The sequence below is a fragment of the Pogona vitticeps genome, chromosome 1, assembly GCF_051106095.1.
Source record: "Pogona vitticeps strain Pit_001003342236 chromosome 1, PviZW2.1, whole genome shotgun sequence".
Classification (NCBI taxonomy): domain Eukaryota; kingdom Metazoa; phylum Chordata; class Lepidosauria; order Squamata; family Agamidae; genus Pogona; species Pogona vitticeps.
The window spans coordinates 74503947-74526827 of NC_135783.1; the positions used below are offsets into that span (position 1 = coordinate 74503947).

The following is a 22881-nucleotide window of genomic DNA, read 5'->3' on the forward strand; positions in this document are numbered from 1 at the left end:
CCTTTAGGATTACTGTTCTCACAGCCATACTACATTTCAGAAAGGCAGCTACTATGCCACATAATCCATTAATCTGCTCAACAGGTTGCATGAACCTGTGACTTCTCTCAGATGAACCTTCAGGCAGGTTATTATGTGGTACCACAATTTTTCCCAAGCCATATTCTCCTCATCCCAAGGACCTCTAGACACTTTGTTCATATTAAAACAAATACTTATCTGGAATTAATATTTGTAGGTGGAAAGGCTGTTGGTGAAAGAATTAAGCCCTATAAACCGCTCCTCTGCTCCAGGTAATCACCTCTCTATGCTACTTTGCCATGAAAATGGATGTTTTCCACATTTTATTACATACATTCATATACAACATGCAATTATGTAGGGCTTCTGTCCACATTCACTGTCTTGCCAAATTTGATTTAATTTCACTTTTCTGTTTTCCCATAAATAATTATATCTGTGTACCTTTTGCATACATACACTTCTTCCTTCGGTAACTGAACTACATCTAAGAGCGAAAGATGGAGAATTCCAGCCATGATTACCTCAGGAAATTTAAGTAGCTGTTTGAGATAAAGGAGTTAAAAAATAGAGAGAACCTTGAAAAAAAGGTCAGATTTAAAATATCCAGATAGCTGATACAATTAGCAGTGTCTAGGAATATAGATGCACATGTGTCATGGCTTAATTTTAGAAACAGATGTGCATGCAAACACACTTCAAGGGAAGAGTTACCGTATCAAGTTAGGAAAAGTTAATTTTGCTGGAAAACCAGAAAAAACAGCAGCAGCAGCAACACTTAGACAACAAAACTTAGGTTGCAGTGCCCCCTTTTTTTCCTGCAAAGCTGTTAAAAATAAATGTTACAGTGGATCCAAGCCCAAGGATGGGTTTTGAGAATACCCATAAATATGACCTTATGAAGTACAGCATCTGGCTTCCACTTCCATTCCCTTCTGAAACCCTTTTGATAAAACTGTATTCTGAACCAGAAGAAAAAGGAAAGATTTATATAACTACAGAGCTCATAATCAATAAGGTTTAATTCATTCTACAATATCAATCAGTGATGAATATCATTGGGAAAGTGGCCATCTACCTATACTGTACCTAACAATAAACACAGTACACACCCATCAAGTCTATCTTAATACATTGTAAACTGCTGCCATCTTCTGAACAAAACCTAAAACTCCCCTCTCTGTTACATGAAATGAAGACAGTAGCTGTTCTGATTCGTTAGAAAAATTTAAAATATACATGATTAAGGTATACTTCTATCAAAATGCCATAAGGTTGTGCAGGTTTTCAAGTTCTCTCCAGGCCAGGTGATACAAAAAAACCAGACTTTGGAAAAGCAATTTTTTGAATATAACTTTTGGAATCCAACACCTAGTGCCTCCTCTTGGATTCTGTAAGCTGCTGTCCAAAAAGGGTTTTTTTTTTTTAAAGCTCTCTATATAAAAAAGAGAGGAGATGGGGGAAATGACACAAAAATATTATAGTATAAATATATTATAATGTAAGATATGTCATACAAGCATAATAAGGCTAACTTAGCAATTAAAAATAACAGCATTTAACAGATGCTTAGATGATTAAAATATTTTGATATGTGAAACACTTTTTAATCAAGGGACAGGTTTATTTCTGAAAAATCACCACAGCTGATGGCCTCATCAGCTTTACACAGTGTAGCTGCACAAACAGAATTTCAGCTATTGGACAGATAGGGAGACAATGTAGAGAGATTAAGGCAAATGATTAAAGACCAAGTAACCATAAAGCCATAAAATACAGCAAGTTAGAAGATTTTGCCCACAGAAACCACTGGTAACGGTGCGGCTAAAAATATTGTAAATAAATAAATAATAGTGAGAAATGGCCAGTGATGTTATCCATAGATTGATGTTACTTTACCAACAACTATTGTCACTTTTGCAGAACAAGGCTTCAAAGGGAAAGAAAATTGTGTCTATACTATACTAGCCAGCCATTGTTACTTTGTCCTCTGCATCCCCCCTGGATCATGAGGCCATTGTAGGGGATACAGAAAGAGCCTCCCTGAAGAGTGCCAGTGTGAATACTCAGCATGCAGTTGGCAAATCCTTCGCTTCCAGAAGTGTCACACTGGAATAACAACCAAACCAACCCACTTCATGGACACCAACTCTCTGGACCACACCTGAAGTAAAGGGAAAGCACACATCTCAAGCTCTGACTGCTTCTGATCAAAAATAGTCCGATTGACTTGAAATTTTAATTTTTAAAAATTTTTGCCTGCACTTCATGTGTGTCCATGAATTTGAATTGTGCAGTTCTCTGATACAAAGAAAGAAAGAATAAAGAAAGAATTAATAATTGCCATATAGTCACAGTCTTAGGTCTGAAAAAGTGAACTTGGTCCACAAAACCTCACGTTGAAGTACAGCAGTTAGTCTTTAAGGTGCCATGATGTGTTTGACTTGTTTGTTTTGTTTTGTTTCTTGCCTGATAAGATTGTTACAGCTGAACTTCAAAAGTAAATAAATGAGAAATGAAGTGCAGGAAGGAGAAGTATTTGTTTGATGAATAACCAGAGAAAATGATTTGGATGCTCCAGGTGAAATTCCACTCAGGAAAACCTCCAATTTGTGGGAAAGGAGCTTCCTAACCCACCACAATGTAGGTCAATATTATTATCCCATATTGCACACATTAAGACTTGAGTTCACTCACTACTGAAATGAAATCTGAGCAGAGGATTCCTCTGCTTACTCTTTTAGCCAGTATAGCCCAGTGACGATGTTAATTATAAAAAAATTTCATATCTATTTAGCAAAGTGTTTTATTTTTATGAAAGTACAAAAATTTGTTTTCAGTATTTGAGGAGAGGGTTTGATAAACAGTGCCTACTGCTTGATAAACAAATAATTTTTAAAAAAATATAAAGACAGACTATCCCAATACAATACTTTTAATTATTTTCCCCACAGGACAGCTTACACACACATAAATATTCAAACTTTCTATATCAACAGAGCTCGGCTGTCTAGCCATCTCGGAGGAAGTAGAAATGATTTGAAGAAAGCAGAAGCACAGACCGTGTTTGTCTCCAGTTAACAAGGGACCCGCTTGCAGATCAGGTTCTAGAGTAGCCACATCGCTGGCCTTCACGAATACCTAATAGGTAAAAAAGAGGCAATTGTGGATGTAGGCATATGAGAAATATATTTGTGCTTCCGATTTAGGAAGGCTGGGCGGCAGAGGCGGGCGAGCTGGGCGGGCTTTCCTCCGGGGCTTCCCCGCCCCCGCCCTTCCTTCCTTCCTTCGGCTTCCGAGCGGCGGGCAAAGGGAGGGCCAGGCTTCCGCCGGGGAACTGTTCGCCCCTCGGTGGTGCTGATTGCGGGCGCGCCGCGCCTGGAGCGTCCCCGGCAGCCGGCTCGGGGCGTCGGGACCCTCATGGCACGCCTGGCGCGCTCCCCGCCGCCTCCTGGGCCGCTCTGGTGATCCCGGCCGGCGCCGCCCTCGCCTCCCTCCGCCGCCCGCCTCGCCTGCCTCGCCGCCCCGCCGGGGCCCTCTCCAATGGCTGCCCAGGTGCCGGGCCCGCCGGGCCGCCCCCGCCGCCGCCGCTTCAGCTCCCCCTTGTTGGGGCTGCTGGTGCTGGCGCTGGTGGCCGGGGAGGGGGCGGCGGCGGCCGGGGGGCCGCCGGCGTTGTCGGGCGTGGAGTCGCTGCTGGAGGAGTTCCGCCGGCAGCTTCAGCAGCAGGAGCCCCCCGGCGCCGGCCACGACCACGACCAGCGGCCCGAGGCGGTGAGCCGCTGCCGGGGCGGCGGAGGTGAGGGGCCGGCGAGCGGGAGCTTCTTCACGGCCCGGCCCGACTCCATCATCCGCACCAAGGACTCCATCGCGGCCGGAGCCACCTTCCTCGGCTCGCCGGGCTCCGTGGGCGGCCCGCGGCAGTGCCTGGAGGCCTGCTGCGCCGAGGAGCGGTGCACCTTGGCCGTCCTGCAGCAGCAGCAGCCGCAGCCGCCGCCGTCGGCGCAAAAGGCCGGCCCGGCCCGCTGCTACCTCTTCAACTGCACCTACCGCGGCCGCGCCGTCTGCCTCTTCTCCCCGCAGCGCGGCTACAGCAGCTACAGCCTGGAACCCACCAGCCTCCCGCCAGGCCCCGGTGAGAAGGGCTGGCCCTCCCCATCGCCCCCATCGCCCCCCCCCCGGCTATAACCAAGCTAGGGGCCCATCGTTTTGTTGTTGTTTGCTGTTGTTGTTTTCTTTTAAGCGGGCCAGGGGTAATGCTTGCTGGCCTGGAGCCCTCCTTGTGAGGGATGGTAGGCCCTTTGTGTATCTGTTCAGAAGCTTCTTGGGCGTCCAGCAGGTTTAAGGCTTCAGGAATAAGATACTGTTCTTCTACAGGAGGTGTGTGAGGTGCCGGCCACCACACTGGCCTCGCTTAGGTGATGGAGCTCCTGATCGTGTTTAGATCCTCTTTGGAGCTCATCCAGGGTAACAGGAGGGAAGTATATATATTGTGCCTGCACATCCTATATCTCTACATTTCTGCCACGGTTGCATCTCTTGTGAGTACAGGTGTTTGGGAACAGTGCAAGCTGTACCCCTGCAGGCTGGTTTTCAGTTCCCATGTGTCTTGCTTTCACAAGGCTGCAGTTTTCTTTTGGCAGTGTAATGGAGTCAGAGAACTGTGGACTGGATGTATCCTTCTAGCAACAGTTCTTCAGCTCTTCGCACTCCCTGAGGTCACTTTTAGTTGAAGATTCCAAGGACCAGGCCTGGGACTCCAGATGTGCAGAACCAGCCATCATTTTACACCCATTTCCCCTGCCTACCTTGGGAGGGTTTCCAGTGGGAAGAGTAACCTTGTCAGATAGGTCACCACAACCACACTTGCAGTTCAGGACAAAAGGAAGCAGACTCAGCCTTATATTCAACCAGGTGTTTAGGTACTCTCCATGCCAAGGGCCCATGTTGGCTTAGACAGTCTAGGAGCTGTGCTTCCAAAAAAGTAACTTTTCCAAGCTGTGACTTTGCAGCTGGTTGAACAGAAAGGACACATGGGCCAAAGAAGTGGTATAGTTCAAGCAGGCTATGAACACATCATCTGATTTCAAAATGCTTTAATTCTTGCTTGCATCTTGCATGTTTTCATCTACACCCAAATAATATTGAATTGGAATGGGGGAGGGATATTCATTGTCAAAGTTTTTGTTCCTGCAATAGACTTGTCTTGATTTTTAAAACCTTGATGGCATCAATGAAAGCTGCAAACAACGCCCAAAACTCCGAATAAAGATGCATTCTTGTTTCCGTCTTGTAACTAAGCTACTTTATTTTGTTTAGAAATTGATGAGCCTCCCATCAGCAAGGCCGGAAAAGACATTATCCTCCAGCTGCCAGTTGACTGGGTGATTCTGGATGGCCGAGAAAGCATTGATGACCATGGAATCATACAGTATGAATGGGCGTTGCTTCAAGGTGCTCCTTCCTTTGATATGAAGGTATATAAATCTGTGCAATCCAGGTTAATCATTTGCTGAATTTTATATTGGCATTGTAGAAATTGTAATGCATTTTCTGTAGTACAGTTAAGTGAATGAGGTAATTGAGTTGTCTTTGACCTTTTACTCTTTTATGTTTTCTGCAATCCATTGCTTATTTATTATGCTTCTAAGTGTCCCAATAACAAATGCTCTTTGGACAGCAACCAAAATTTTCCCAAGCTCTCTTGTCTCATGCCATTAGCTTCCCAATGGGAGATCCTTTTCCCTTAAAAGCATGTACTCCGTTGTGATTACCAATTTATGTCACTATGTTACTATGTAGTATATTTAAATCTGTATGGTATAATTAGAACTACCTAGCTGGATAGTTTAGTGAGTTGGGTCCCTGGGTCAGGAGTTCAGTTCCCACTGTCCCTGTATGGAGAAGGGCCAACCTGTGTAGCCTTGGGTGCACTGTCTGAGAGCACCTCCAGAAGAAGGGAATGGTAAACCAGCTCTAACTATGGTTTACTTAGAAAACCCTGGAGAGTCATATAAGTTGGAATCAACTTGACAGTGTGTAATTATTGTTTTGGTAAGAACTATGTTATGTTTTAGCAAGAATGTGAGTCACAGTTAAGGCCATGTTCCAAGAAGAGTTGGATTGTTTAATAAGCCTTGAATTTCTAATATAGTCACAACATTATATTTGTTTGACTTCCTTAATCAAAATACCAGAAATGTTTGTTTTAAATGTGTGAGCTTTGCCATGCACAAAAGAAAAACACACATATTTTTCATTTTATTTATAGAGATGACTTCCAAATAACTAATCATTCACTGAATTGGAAGAGTGAATCATTGTTCAGTGTACACATGGAGCTGGAATTGTAGGCGCATAGTGGTTGTTGAGTAGGAAAAAAAAATCAAAGTAGCTATGCAGTGCATGACTAAAACAAAATGCAGAGTTGGATAATAACTTTTATTAGGAACATTAAAATGTTACAAAAGTAAAAGAAAGCAGTGCAATGTTTCAGTTCTCTGGAGCACTTTGAAAGGCAGGATGATCCAAATATTAGATGATGGGATCATACACAGATCTTCACAGATTTGTCCTGCTGTGTTAACCATGCAGTGTTTCTCTCTTCCTGCAAGATGTTGAATGCAAGCTGAGTTAAGAATAATGTGTGGAAGCATCAGTTTTGGGGGGATACAAATCTAATGCCCCTTCTCCATCCTTCAGTGAACAGAGGGCTGTCTGAGATTTGGGCAAGTGCCCACTGTGTTTTTCAAAGCCGTAGGCTTCTGGCTTTGCTTAAGCAAAGGTTCAAAGAGACTTAGAGATAATTATTTTAAAGATCTTCTTATGCTCCAGTTAAATATTGGAACCCTGCAGGCACAAGAGATCATATGTGCAGAGAGGAATTATTTCCCACCAAATAGCATTTTCCTTCATAAGCTCTTTAAACTTAATTTGACTTCCACAAATTCTTTCAGCTTTAAACCCCAAAACGCCATGGTTTGGCATAAGTCCTATGGTGAGTGCCCATCATAAATCCTATGGTGAGTGCCCATGCCCAATTTAATCCTAATTCTCCTTCTATTGGTCACTGTTTATCCATATTCCAAGGTTCAGTATTCTTGCAATTCCAGTGAAGTATCATAATTGTTGTACTACTTTTGGAAAATAGACAGCAATGATTATCTTGTGACACTGCAATTCTTGGGATCACTTTGAGCATATTAAAACCAAACAGTGCATTCATATGATAAATGGCACAACTATTTTAAGATTTTCTTAAAACAAAAATGGTCACATTTGATGAGCATTTTGGTGGTCCTTCTCTGCTGTTTCTCCAGTTCTATAATATCCCTTTTAAAATGGGAAAAGAAAGCAGCTATGTCTTTATATTCTCTGTGTATATTATGCCTGCAGAAGGATGACGGGGATACTGTCTGAGAGAAAGTTTAGGTAATAGATAACTTCTTTCTTCTGTCCTGTGGCTTTCCAACTCCTGTTTAACCCTTTTCATACTTGGAAGAAATGGAACTGAAGAAAGACATCTTCTGTTATCAAATGCCGCCACCAGATGACATTACTGGCAAGAAAAGATTTTCAGTAATTAAAGACATCCTCCCTCCATCCCAGGGCTCGCATGGCGTCCACACAATAAAAGGAGTTGGAAAAGCTTCAGGACAGAAATATGAAATTTCTCATTACTGAAAATGGCCCTCTGCCAGTAACATCGTCATCCTTCCACAGGCTTAAGTTAAACAATGGGATTTCAGCTACTCTATTTCTTAACACGTACTCAGGTTTGTGACTACTATTATATAATTCAGCAGCTAGGGTGTGGGGATAGGGTGTTCTCAGTTATAATATTGGTTTCTTTTTAACAGGTACCACAGCCAGGAACTCTGAAGCTTTCTCATTTGCGTGAAGGAAAATATGTGTTACAGCTGACTGTGACTGATACTGCTGGCCAAAGGAGCTCAGATAATGTCTCAGTGACAGTACTTCCAATGGTTCACTCTGGATTAGGTAAGAAAACAATTGATAGATGCATAGGTGTGTAAACGTCTGTTTTTGCATGTGATCGTGAGCATGTAAGTTAGTCAATTGCTATGAAGCAGAGGTAGGAGTGAGATTGTATAAAAACTGGGATTAAACCCATGGGTATATGTTTGATATACATTGACAAACTGCAGAAGGGGACAGGGCTCCTGAAGCTTCAGTAGCTGTGTAGAAGAACATCATTAGGTCTAGTCTGAATGGTACACCTGCTGAAAATCTCTCTAATATACAGCTGCCAAAAATAAAGTCCAGCTCTCTTTTGCAGCTGATTACCCTACTGAAAAATTGTTCTGCGGTCGCAGGTAAATTGCAGCACAAGCATGATATTTGAGACGTAATTTTTAAAAAAAGATCCTTAATTTTTACAGGGTGTAGGTTTATTTTATTTGTTCAGAGTCTGCATCTTCATCTTTTCAGACAGGTTTCCTTTTTGTCTATTGTAGCTAAAATAACTACGACAGCTCCCCCCGCCTCCCCACAAATGACAGAGGTGCCAGGGTGACATCACTTCTGTAGCTACCCTTATCTAATTCTTGGTTCAGTGATTCTGTTTTCTTGTAACATGACCATTGATAGGATGTGCTGGAACTTGTTCACGCTACCAGTTCCTCTGTGATGATGGCTGCTGCATTGATATCACCTATGCCTGTGATGGAGAGGAACATTGTCTTGATGGCTCTGATGAAGCTTTTTGCCAGAAACGTGAGTGCATAGGATATCTAAATCCTCATTTGTACACTTGATATACGTTAGCTTAGGAGTCACAGCTGGGATTGCAGATGGTTCAGTTGACAGAGCATATGTTCTCCATGTAGGGGCTCCTAGGTTTATAACACCTCTGTTTCAGACTAAGTATGAGGAGAGGCTGAACAAGAATCACATTGGAGACCTATGAACCAGCATAGAAATTGGAATTCCTTCAAACAAGCTTCGGGTCAAACTATATATTATGGGGAATGTGTATTTCCACCAAATAAATCTGTTTTCCCTCCCACAGTGGGATTGCCCCAAGGATACTAGCTGCTTTTATTTATTTTTTTTTACAAAAGGTATATGGCACTCATACACATTTTTTACCCATCTGTGCCACCACCAAAATGACAACCACTTTCGTATTAAGTTGGAATTCCTGTTTGAACCTATGAACTGGGCTCCCTTCTCTTGGATTATTCATATTTTCAGTCTTGTCAAACAGCCCTTTTGCACTGTGGTTCAAGCACTGCCACATCTGAGGGTTGACTTTGCATGGTGTTTTTAAAAACAGTAAGAATGGTTCTAGTGAATAACACAGCCTTAGTTCCTTTGGTTACAGTACTGTGTGTTGTAACGCTGATCAGTGGCATGCATGGGTATAATGTCTTATGATTGCTACTTCTTGGGGAAGGAAATGCCAGGGATTGTGAACAAAAAATACATTTATTTTAAAAAACACAAAGAAAAAAAAGGATTAATTCATAGGTAGAAGTAAAGTATAAAACAATTTTTGAATGTCAAGGTCTTTATCATAAAGCCCAGTGGTTCCAAACCTTGGGTAACCCAGATATTGTTGGGTTGCAGTAACCAGATTCACCACCAGTTATGCTGGCCAGGGTTTCTGGGAGCTGCAGTACAAAAACATCTGGATTACCCAAGGTTGGAAACAATAATATAACTATCTTCTTATACCACCTGCAAGACTATTTGTCCATCTAGCAGACATTGTCTACTCCATCATGAAATGACTGACCAGGGGGAGCTCAGGACAGGAACTCATAATATCACTGACTGTCTGAGCCTTTTAACTGGAGACATCGGAATTTGGACCTGATTCCTTCTGCATCCAAAGCATGTCCTCTGCAGATGAAGCACATTTTTCCCTTTTTACCTTTTTTGTATGGGTACCTGGATACATTGTTCCACCTATAGAAAAGCATTGATAGAACTAGATAAGATAAGATAGGCATCCTTCACTCTCGAGAGACTATGGTAACATGCTTTGAATCGAGGAGTGTCCTCTCCAGAGCATGAAGCCTAGGTAAGGTAATATGGAGGATAGGCTGTTACCCAAGCAGCAGATCCCCCCTCTCCACATTGCTGAAATGGTCCAATGGAAAGGCAAGAGCCAATACAACTGGTTCCAGCAATGTCGCAGGAGTTGGCAGAACGACACATGCTGCCTTCGGGACTCCAGCTCCGGATTTTGCCTCGAGGTTAACTCCTGAAGCCTTTTCCATGAGTGGATATAGAGATGTAGAATTTGTTTACAAACTTGCATGCTAGCAGTGTGAAGTCATAGGCCTTTAAATTTTGATAAAGAGAGTTATTTTTTAAATGTACCAACGTTGGGACAGGAGCAGCTGAACTGTGACCCTGTATTAGAGGAAGGCCTCTCAACCAGCAGTTAATACTTGTCAGAGTCGGCAGTACTGCCTATTTGCATGGTATTGTACTACTGGATTGAGATTTTCTTCCTCCAGGCACCAAAAACTGATTGCCCACATCCTCTGCTCCACAGAAGAGCATTTGTTGAGAGGAAGGGGACATGATAAAGGTAAACTCTGTTTCTGTATGCAAGTCCTGCCTGCCTAGATTTGACCAGAAATGTTTCCTTTCTGTAAAGAGAATCCTCTTTTGTATTGTTTTTGGGAGTTTTTTTTTAACCACAATAAAAGCTGTTTGGGTTTTATTTTCCCTCTGTCCAGTTAACCCAGGACAACATACAATAACGCAGGCAGCCATTAGCTCTCTCCAGCAAAATACCATTGAGCACACAAAAGATGCCAACAAAGAGCTTACGTTGGAAATCACCCAGAAAACGACTGTAACCGGCCATACACCTAATGCCAACAAGTTCAACCAATCACCCTCTCAGGGACCAAAGAAACAAACTACTGGGTATTTACCAGGTAAGATGAACAGTACGGTTCTTTGACAAATGTGACATTTAATTTAAATTAATTGAAAGCTTCCTATTCTCCTCTTTCAGGTTCCAAATCTCCCTAGGACCCTGGGGAAGATTCTGTGAGTCTCAGGATTATGTATATGTGGGACCCTTAGTAGATAAAAATTGCTGCTGATTGCTGCTAGCAATCCCCCCAGGGCAAAGGGGAATCTTAGGGAGCCTTGAAACTTAAAAGGGGAGAGGAGAGGACACTTTTAATTAATTTAAATTAAATATAGGTCACCCCACAATGATGTTATATAGCTTGAATTGCATAAATTGTTGCCAAGAAGATTCCAGCTAATAAATACCAAATATTAGGAAAGCTAATTGTTGACTTGTTTTTATATGTCAAAACATATTTGTTACATTCATAGTTTCTTTTCCTGCTACAATTACAGAGCAATGCTTGATGCCTGCATCTGCTGGTCCATGTAACGGGCACTTCCCTCGCTGGCATTTTGATGCTTTTTCTGGCACTTGTGTACATTTCATCTACGGTGGCTGCAAAGGCAGTGAAAACAACTTTCTTCAAGAATCTGACTGCCTTGCTGAATGTGTAAACATTCATGGTAATAATCAGTCACTTTTGGAAATAATGTTTTTAAAGATCACAATACAGTATTACATTGTTCTGTAAACCCCTTGGAATTCTGACAGTTGCTATTTTTAGAGTCTTTTATAAATGGATAGGAGATTTGCAGGAGTAGCCAGGAACACAACTTTGCTTGCGTAATTCATCTGCTGTTTGTTTGTTAAAATATATGGACGGGGAACATTCTTTAAAGATAACTTTTAAAATGTTGTTATGTTAGACTGTGAAAAAGAGAAATGCATTGAGGGCTTGTGGTTTAATCTGATGTCAGACTTACAGTGGTGGCTACTGGTGAATGTCCAATTGAAAATGCAGGACTGGTTCAAGCATGAAGAGATACAACAGTAGTCTATATGTCATTCACTTGTATCTTTGCTTTGTTCCCTGCTGACACCTTAGGTGCTGTTATGAAGTACATTTTGTATCTTCGTTTAGATTGATAAATACTGTGATCCACTATTTTTGTATGAATTTTTATAGAAGACTTGAATAGATTTTTATGGAGGCTTCTGAGACTTTTGAGGATATTTTCTTATTTTTATAAACAGATATTAAAAATGGCACTGTATAGCATCTAGGAGACCAAAGTTTCTGCAAAATATATATCTCCTGTAGTAACTTAAGTGGTAGCACTCAGCACAAGAAAAGCAGACTTTATCAAATTACCCACTCCACAGATATTAAAAGCCTATTTGATTACTGGGAGGAATATTCTTCATATCATATCCTCCTTCACAGAGGAGCATTTGATAGAGACTGGTGGTCACGTCATTTGAATGTGGATGTATATAAACAGTATTTTAGATGCTCCTTAGATGTCTAGGATAGCAGTCCACAGATAATTTTGAACCAAACCTGTCTAGCACTTCTACTGCTTTGTAGTAGTTTGTTTACAACATATTTGGCTGAGAAATTTCCAGGCAGGCAATGCAGCAACAGCAGTTGTCAGCACCCACAGCTGTGCCAATCTGTTTCTTGCAGCCAAAATGCCTGCTAGTTCAGGCATATGTTTCATATAGGAATACCAGCCGCAGGATCAGCGCAGTGTTATATGCCTTTGCTGGTGTGATTGTGTAGGTTTGTACAACATCATTGCTATAAAGTGTTGTATATAAAAGGTATAAACCGGACTTCCCACCAGCTGAGTTCCACTGATATGTTCCCGAGAGGAAGTGGCTATTTGCCAGTGCCTTGGTTCTTCTGCAGCCCACCCCCAAAACTATCTTCCATGATTGTTTCAGAGGTTTGCTTTAGGGAGGAAGGGAAAAGTCGTAAAATGAAACCCTGCTACCTATCCTCTAGCAGGATTTTGTTTTGTTTTAAAGGGGGAAAGAGGAATCTAGGCCCTCCACCAAGTCTCAAAAATAGATAATGTCTGTTTCTGGAACCTTATTTTGACCAATGTACGTCATTTTTGTCCAATTTTTAAAAATGTTTTTCTACTTGAGGGACTCTGGATGTACACACTAAGGACTATGTGCCCACAGGGTGCAACAGCTAAGATCACCCGAAGTTCATTTTTCTCTTCTTTATCTAGACTGCTTTCTCTAGGTTCCTTCCTCCATTTCACAATCTCACCTTCCTCTTTCTAGGCATGTAGGATAGTGTAGCATCCCAAACATATATCTTTTCTCTCCAGATGGATTTCTTATAATAAACTTAAGCCACAGTCACACCAGGGAAATGTTCACCACTTTTAGCAATACTTCCCATAAGTTTGATGTAATACATTGCGATCATATGGTATATATACCTGGATGAACATCCCAATGTGTTTTGACATTACTGGTTCATTTCCTTCCATTTGAATATTATGGCCAGCTACACCATGGTACTGATTTATTTTCTCTCTTGTTTTTGGGCACTGAAGCCTCTTTTTTTAAAAAAATCAAACAGTACATCAATATGTCTAGTAGACATGCAGTGGTCCCATTAAAATTGGCAGGACATATTAAGACTAATGGGTTGTATTTAAAAATAAGGGACTAAATCAGGTCTCACTTCCTCTGGATCTACCTTGGACAGAAAAAGCTCTGTCCTCCACTTGCAGCCTTTTTGTTGTCCCTGCATCACATTCTCTAGTATGCTTTGTTGGACATTATTAGTTTTATCATGTATATCAAAATGTGGCATAAAACAAAATTAACTGGAGAAAGACAAAGCAACTAACACAAAAGAATTTATTGCACCATTCCTTCCAGTTCTGCATGCTGCCAATTCCTTCTAAAACATAATCTTTCGGGGGGGGGGGGGAGAAAGCAAAACTATAAGGAGATCACTTCTAAATGTAGTGTGGGCTGATGTTATTTTACAGGACAGTTTGTACTGCTGGGTGAGTTACGGATTGTAGTGGAAAGTATTTCTTCAATAATTGAGATGATGAATAATAAATATAGCAAATGCTTTGATTTTGCAGATTCTAGGTCCTCAGGGAAAGGCACAGATGATAAGAATGAAAGTGACATTGTGGTGTTAAAGGGCAATTCCATTGATAAGAGCCATCCAGTCCCAGAAACAGGTAATAATGAGGCAGCATTTTCCAACTAACATTTTATTTTCCAAATGGCTAGATCTAGCTACTTGTGTAAGAAAAGTTATAGATGGCAGCCATCCAGATGATGATGGCAAGTCTACAGCAGAACCCTCCAGTTTCCCACCAAACAGCTTTCAATGGCATGCGGCCTCTGATAACAACTGGGATATAAAGCCTCCAGGACTCCTTGCCATTTATAGCCTTACCCTCCAACAGTTTGTCTATCGTCTCTTAAGAGTTGCAAATGCTGGAATCTTGGAGGAGTTTAATTATGTGCTGTATGAAGTATAGCTTTCTTTTATCCTTTATATATCTTTGCACCATTTTGCTTCAGTGGATAACCCCATATTCTAGTTTACAATCAAGATACCGTATTTTTCGCACCATAAGACGCACTTTTTTCCCACAAAACAGGGGGGTGGAAAGTCTGTGTGTCTTATGGAGCGAAGAAAACATTATATTTTACTGTTTTCTTCTCCTAAAAAATTGGTGCGTCTTATGGAAAGGTGCGTCTTATGGAGCGAAAAATACAGGTAAATGTAACTCTGTTCACCTTTTCTGTACCATGCATGATTTTGCACACCCCTCTCCTAACTCCCTTTAATAATCATGTGCTGTCAAGTCAGTTCTAACATGGCAACACTTTTCAGGGTTTTCCAAGTACAGAATACACAGAAATGGTCTACCATTCTCTTTTTTCTGGTGGCATCCTGAGAGTCTGCAGCTTGCCCAAAGCCACACAGGCTGGCTCTACTCACAGAGGCACAGTGGGAAATTAAACCCCCAACCACTGAGCTATTCAGCCAGATTGAGTCACCTTAGTTGACATAGATGTTGCGTGGTTTGGTTTTCTCCATATTCCCATGTTGTTACTTCCACAGATGAATATCCTCATTTCTATAAATTGCCCTTAGATTGTCCAGCACCACTTTGTAATCTGTCTGGAGAGTTCCATATCTCACATCTAGCATTATATCCTGGCAGTAGCAGTCACTTGGGTTCATGCATTCCATTAGGTGGGTAGGTCTAGCTTTCCATAGCCTGGCTATCTCTGGTCAAACTGTTAGTGCTGTAGTGCTGTTTATGAGGCTCTTCCTAGATTTCAATCTTCTCCTCAGAGGCTAGGTAGTATACCTTATCTACAGAGGTTGGCTTAAAACACTGTGTAATAAGCCTACATAAGTCTGCTATAGCTAACATGTTTAGCATGTTGTACCACACTGGACAAGTATATTCAGCAGCATTAAAATGGAGGGCCAGGGCTGACATTTGCAGAGTTTGGGGACAGGTTTCCCAGTCAGTTCCAGAAAGTTTTCTTTATAGGCAATTCCTGGCAGCAACTTTATCCTTGATGTTTAAGCAATTTTTTTTTTCAAATGTCAGTGTCTGCTCCAAAGTACAACCTCAATATTTTGGAGAGTAACAATGCTCCAGCTATGCGCCCTCCACACAGGCTATTTGCACATTTAAGACATTAAATGTTTATTGTCCCTACAGTAACAACATGATGCTACAATGTTAAATTTGTAAGTAAGTAATTAAATAAATAAAAGCTTGTCTTGTAATTGCCATTGAGCAAGGTAACTTCCAGATGGAAGATTCTGTGCATCAGTGATCAAAAAATATTGTACTTTTACTTTACTTTTATTTGGATTTTTACCCCGCCCCCCCCCCCAGACAAAGTCTACTCGGGGCGGCTTACATACATAAAAACATAGCAAAACAACATCCTAAAAACATTTAAACATCAAATTTTTAACAATTATATTGTATAGGGCATCTTCATCCATAACTCCAGCACTGATCCTTGTACTTGAAAGACACTTTGCAGGATGTGGAAATGCTTTATCAAGCTACAAGAGTTGCCTGCTGACTATTGTTAATCTATCTGAATGTAGGACAATGCCTAATGAGGGAAGGTTTCCAGTGTACTGACATAGAGTTGCTTCACACCTATGTTACTCAGCTTTATTTATCACATTCTTGACAAGTTCTAGTGTTAACTGCTTCTAACGTACTGCTTTCTTTTAGGTGCTGTGCTTCCTCTGGCTCTGGGACTGGCCATCACTGCTTCGCTGCTGCTCATGGTAGCTTGCCGATTGCGGCTAGTGAGACAGAAACTTAAGAAAGCTCGGCCCATTATGTCTGAGGAATCAGATTACCTCATAAATGGGATGTATCTCTAAAGCAGGATTCAGGTTACTTCACTTCTCTCAATCCTTCTAAAAAGAAAGTGTGCCTCTTACATCTTACATTTTTTTAAAAAGTAAAAAAAATTCATGTTTAGAAGAGAGAACATCAGTATATTTCTTTTTTATGTCTGCGGTAGAATAAATGTGTATAGCTGAAGTGGCGTGCAGAATGGCTTCCTCTGCCATAGCTGTAGGACTGTCCTATGCTTGGCAATAAGACAGGTTCCATCTTCGTGTGTTGTGTATGTAGCAATGTCACAGAGCATTTTAACCCATATCTCAGGTGCGCAGGGTAAACACCACTGGGGCTTGTGGTATGGTGGCCAAAATACCTGTAGAACCCAATGTAAATGACTTACTCATGAACCTGCTCTCGTTACATTCCATCTTCACCCAGCTCCAGTTTTTGAAATAGCTTATAGCAATGTTACTGCACCACTTACTATATTGGTGTCTGTTGCTGGCATGGCTGCTCCAGTGTGATGACCTGAGACCCTGATGCCAATAGGACGGCACAGGTCAGGCCATGGGCTAATACATCAGTGATATCAGATTCCTAACATGTTATTTGCTGGTGTGCCAGCTAGCAACATTAGGTCTTAAGTGAGAAATTAGTCTGTTTCTTTTTTCCAGAATTTCTTTACTAATTTCAATCATTTATTATGATTATGATTATTGACACATGACACTAGTCAATTTAGGATGGGTCAAAAAGAATAAATGTGTATAGCTGAAGTGGGATGCAGAATGTCAATATTACTTCACCCTATGGAACTAGAGCAGTAAGACAGTTATACTTTGAGGTCTTGCCCTCATAGGTCATTCACAGTAGACACTATACACCTGGAAATGCCTGTGTTATAGTGCATTGGTAATGGGCCACACATCCACATATATGATTATTTTTCCACATTCTCCTTAGTGCTGCCAGCCTTTGCTACACACAAGCTGTAGACAGACACTTATTGGATGACCCGTGCGATAGTTGTGAAGTTTTAGTTCACATAATTAGAAGGTTAATTGCTAATTCTCTTCCTTCTTACTTACCTAATAAATACTGTACAGGGTTTTAGAATTATAAACCTCTGTCCTCCTATCTCTAAAGCAAGATATACCAATTCCATCTTACTGCTCTAAAATAACTAATTAATAGACTGCTTTGCACTTACCTAATGGCAGTGACAGATGTATGTTTATTTCAGGCTTATATGTGTTTCTTCCAAATTCAGAGCTATTTGTATTCTCATTCCTATATATTTTTTAATCTTTTTAAAGGGAGACGTGTAGCTTTGGCTAAAACAGCATAAGGAACAAGGTTTAGTAAGTCCACAAGGTAAAATAGAAGGTAAACATGTTTACTTGTACACTAGTCTGCCCATATATTACTGATTTGTAGCACTTAGCCTGAAAGAAAGTAAGGAACCCACTTTCAGCTAGAGTACCATTTGACTGCCTGCCTAAAGGCACTTTGTATTGGCCATCTGACTTTTATCATACTACCCCGCAGAAGTACTGGATTTCATTTAGGTGAAAGATTAGGCCGGCCATTTCATTAGGCAGAGAGCGCTACAAGTGGGCTTTAATAATTCACACAGCAGAAAGAAAGCGCATTTAAAATGTTCCCTTACCTGGAACATCCAGTGAATTAAAAAAAACCCTCAAAACATAACACAGCATGGAAAAACTCTATAACCATGTCTCTTTGTTATGCTAGTTTTCTCAAGAGATTTCTTTTGCATTGTTAAACTGAAGAATGTTAAAAATACGATACCGACCTTAAGTCTGAAGTGGTACTGCCTTACTTTTCAAGATTCTTGTACAGAGGTAGGTAAAAAGGTAAAGGTAAAGGTTCCCCTTGACAATTTTTGTCCAGTCGTGTTCGACTCTAGGGGGCAGTGCTCATCCCCATTTCCAAACCATAGAGCCAGCATTTTTTGTCCGAAGACAATCTTCCATGGTCACATGGCCAGTGCAACTTAGACACAGAACGCTGTTACCTTCCCACCGAGGTGGTCCCTATTAATCTACTTGCATTTGCATGCTTTCGAACCGCTAGGTTAGCGGGAGCTGGGACAAGCGACAGGCGCTCACTCCGTCGCGTGGATTCGATCTTACGACTGCTTGGTCTTCTGACCCTGCAGCACAGGCATCTGCGGTTTAGCCCGCAGCGCCACCACGTCCCCGTACAGAGGTAGTCCAGGTCTTAATTTCATCAACTTTCCTCTTTGCTGCGATGAACAGTAAGCTTTCCATGTAATATTGACTACCTATATCCAGAAAGTGTTGAGATCTAATTTCACCCTCCTGAAAGCTTTAATATCTAGACCATTTGAAAGCTCCTCCACTTGTCTAAAGAATTCAGTGTCTGACTGAGATGTAAATGGTGTTAAACAATAGACTCTGTATTTCAGTTGTTGTGTGTGAACTGTCCTCTTAGGCAACTGTATAAAATGTGTTACAGTCAAAGGCCCAAGTACAAATCAGTGCAGAAGAGGCATGTGACTATTTGGTATGTCCTATTTTTAATGAAATCACCACATTGACTTCTGCCACAGACTCCCAAATTGCCAGTATCTCAATCTATGTAAAATAAAAATAAACTTATTTTATTCCTAATCCCTTGTAGAATACTGTTTTTCATTTTGACAAAAGTAAGTTATAAACACTTAAAGATAAGATGCATTGTGTATTACTGCAAAGTTAATAAAGTTGAGCTTAGAGATAAAACTAAAAGTCATACTAAACACAATAGCTGCATGCATTTCTTGCTGCATCTTTCTCCCATTCCCATTTAAAACCACATTTTGCATTAAATATTAAAAGAAATGAGGTTCAAGTCACTCCCAGTGTGCAACTGACAAAACAAGTAATGGTCCGAAGCAAGCAAGAGGAAGTAAAGTTGGAAAAGAGTTATATTAACATACCAGTTCATATTTTTCTATTACATTTCATCCAACCCTAAAAGCCTTCACTTTATTCTTTATACACAAACTGGGTAGACACAAAGAAGATGGCTTCTTTTATTGCAACTCCAGCTCTTGGCCCTATTGGCCATATTTGGATGTCATAATAAGCCAGGGTATGTGGGGAACCCTTGATTTTGATAACCAGCATGCTTGTATCTGGCTGTTTCTGGCTAACCAAACCATGGCAGTCTGGCTCATTCCGCCATAACAAGGCAAAAGGAAACCAAAGAACAACATCTGGATTCTACAACACCTGTGGCTTATATAAGAGAGTCAAGCACAGCACCCGATGTAGCCAGATTGCAATGATTCAGTTAAAAAAGTATAGAGTGAAAGTCCATGGTGTTCTTCAGCTGCTACCACAAGTAAGGGACGACTGGGCAACATGTATCAGTATGTTGTTTGCCCATAGTAAGCCAAAGTTCTTGTAGTTCCATGGTTTATCACAGAACTTGAGCACAATACAGTATATTACAAGTAGGACATTGCCTGTGATGGTACCAGGGGAGTGGGGGAGGTAAGGATGTGGTCATTTTTATATAGTAGTATAACCAGTACAGTATAGTAATTCCTAAACCATATGTGATTCATTTTTTTGGAGTGCTATTCAGAAAAACACCCCACTGGATTGCAATCTGCTCAGGACTTGAGATGCTGATAGTGTATTCCTTTCTACATTTACAAAGTTACAACCTCAACTGTTCCTGTGAGTGTTTGCATCTGCATGCCAGGCTCTTACAAATGGCTTCTATAATTTCTATGAGAGCATGGCAGTAACCAGTGATTATGAACTGTCATCATGAATGAATCTTCATCTTCCCTTCTATTTAATTATTTTAATTACAAATGCAAGTTAATAAGAACTGTGCTCCAGCTTCATATTCACACTAACATCTATGAGGCTACAACTTCTGTCTTTCCTCAGTAACTGTTATAGTACAATCTATCAAAGTAAAAAAAAAATGCATACAACCCTTTCAGATTGTGGTCTGTCTCAAGTGAGCTGCCTTTCATCTTGTACAAACAATTTAAGATATATATATTTAAGATGGTTTCTGCTGACCAGGAATACAGCAAGATGTGGATTTAATAATTTAACCAGATTTAAGACTAATGGTGTTACCTGTTCCAAGCTATTTGCATGGACTGGGTTACAAATATGAACAAATCACTAAAAATGAAGGGCACATTTGAAGGTGATCACCATCTTGCTCATATGCATGGCTTTATCCCTATTTGCTTAACTAAACAGATAAAACCTAGCATAGAAAGGCTGATACAGTTAAACCTTTTCTGCAGTGGTATTCTCAGGTCATCATACCTGTAATAGGCAATGCAAATGTATCTCTGATCCTGCTTTTTCTTGCATAAACTGTTTTTCTCCTCAATACTATTCATTTTATTCTTGTCAGAACTCCCAGTGCCTTTTGGGGCAGGCTGTACTTTGCTGTATTGCTATGTTTTCAAACATTAGAAAACAAAATAAAGCACCATTACATGTTGTGCATTTCCTATTTTAAAAACCCAACCAATGCTAATACTAATTTGGCAAGTGGGACCAATGTGGCCTGGAACAGGTGAATCTGAATTTATTATTTTATTTATTATTTATTTATTAAATTTATACCCCGCTCATTTAGACCCAAGTCTACTCTGGGCAGCTAACAATTAAAAATGGCATAAAAGCAATAAAAAAAATATAGAACAAGAATAGTAGTATCGCTCAAGATGGGGGAAAGATAAAAATAATCAAGTGGTGACAGGAGGGAAAGCCTTCCTAAAGAGTCACGTCTTAAATTGGCTCTTAAAAACACCCAGAGAGGGAACCAGACAGATTTCTGAAGGGAGACTGTTCCAAAGGCGAGGGGCCACTGCTGAGAAGGCCCAGTTTCTTGTTCTTTCTCTCCGGGCCTCCCTCGGCGTTAGGCCCCTCAGCCGCCCTTCCTGCCTAGAACGAATTATTCGAGTAGATCTAGGTGGGAGGAGGTGTTACACTAGATATCACGGTCCTAAACCATTTAGGGCTTTATATGTCATTAACACTTTGAAATTAATGCCGAAGTGAACGGGCAGCCAATGTAAGGCAGCCAGAGTGAGGGAAATATGCTGATATTTTCTCACCCCAGTGAGAAGTCTGGCCACCGCATTCTTCACCATTTGAAGCTTCCACATCAATGTCAAAGGTAGCCCCATGTAGAGTGTGTTACAGTAGTCTAATCTCAAGACTACAAGCACATGGACCAGTGGTGAGTGCCCCAAAATCAAGATAGGGATGCAGCTGGGCAATCTGCCACAGATGGAAATAGGCGGAGCAGACCACTGACACCACCTGGGTTTCCATGGTGAGCGCTGGATCCAGATGGACCCCCAAACTGCAAACCTTCACAGTGACAGTCACTCCCCCAAAAGAGAGGGAGTTTCCCAAACCACCAATGGAGGGGCCTCCGTCTTGTCTGGGTTCAGCCTCAGCCCATTCTCCTGCATCCATTGCAGTACACCCTCCAGGCAGCGCTGAAGGGATGAAACGGCATCCACTGTGCTTGGAGAAAAGGAGATGTAGAGCTGGGTGTCATCAGTGTACTGATGGCACAAAGCACCACACCCCCTAATGACCCCACCCAGCGGCCTCATGTAGATATTAAATAGCATTGGGGAGATAATTGAGCCCCACAGAACCCCACAATTGAGGCTCCACGGGGCTGAAACACTCTCCCCAAGCTGTACGCTCTGAGGATGGTCCTCCAAGAAGGATCGGAGCCAGGCAAGCGCCAGACCACCAATTCCCAACTTGGAGAGCTTCCCCAGGAGGATACCGTGGTCGACGGTATTGAAGGCAGCTGAGATATCGAGGAGGACCAACAAAGACATTTTGCCCAGCAGGTCATCCAACAGGGCAACCAGCGTGCCCTGAACCTGACTGGAATGGATCCAGGGCATTGGTTTCAACCAAAAAAGCCTGGAGGCTCTTTTAATATCATGAGGCAAGTTTTGTCTACCTTTCTATTATCACTGAACAGCTGCAAAGGTTTTGAGCAGAGCTATATAAATTGATGATCCCCTTCCCCCACTTTCTCACTCGGAAGTGGTCCTATTCTTATCATTACTGATGCATATGCTAGTAATGAAGGCTGAACATGTGTTTAAACAGTAACACATGAACAGCAGTAATTGCAAACATAACCATGGTATTAATTCTTGCACATACCCTATCCAATGGTTCAAAGGATAGCTCTAAAAGTGCCGTATTTGATTCTCCCCATATTTTACAACCAGTACACATTTGTTGTACACTTTTTAAATTACATTTTGTATATTTTAACCATATAATATTTTTATGAACAGGCTGTACACTTTTAAATTGCATTTTGTCTATTTTAACCACATAGTATGTTTTATGAATTGGTTATATATTTTTAAATAGCATTTTGTATATTTAAGCCATAAATATGTTTTATGAGCTGGTCACCTGACCATAATAAACAAGTTCTTCTTCTTCTTCTTCTTGCACATACCTAATAATTTGTACTGCCTGGAAAAGAAACTATCTCTATGCTATACCCTTTATTTCTAACTAGCAACAGTAAAATGTTCTTAGAACTTTGTGAGATATGTCACTGTAAACT

At 41.2% G+C, this 22881-nt stretch overlaps 2 protein-coding genes across 2 annotated transcripts in view; both read left to right on the forward strand.

Moving 5' to 3' along the window:
• KATNA1 (katanin catalytic subunit A1) overlaps positions 1-22881 on the forward strand; it is a 450967-nt gene that overhangs the window by 315095 nt on the left and 112991 nt on the right. The window lies entirely within an intron of this gene.
• Positions 3425-18201, forward strand: LRP11 (LDL receptor related protein 11). Its single transcript, XM_020799683.3, has 8 exons — positions 3425-4153; positions 5338-5495; positions 7878-8019; positions 8629-8754; positions 10734-10937; positions 11374-11544; positions 13984-14085; positions 16132-18201. Exons 1-8 carry the CDS (start codon positions 3565-3567, stop codon positions 16284-16286), a joined length of 1647 nt encoding a protein of 548 aa, XP_020655342.3. The 5' UTR covers positions 3425-3564; the 3' UTR covers positions 16287-18201.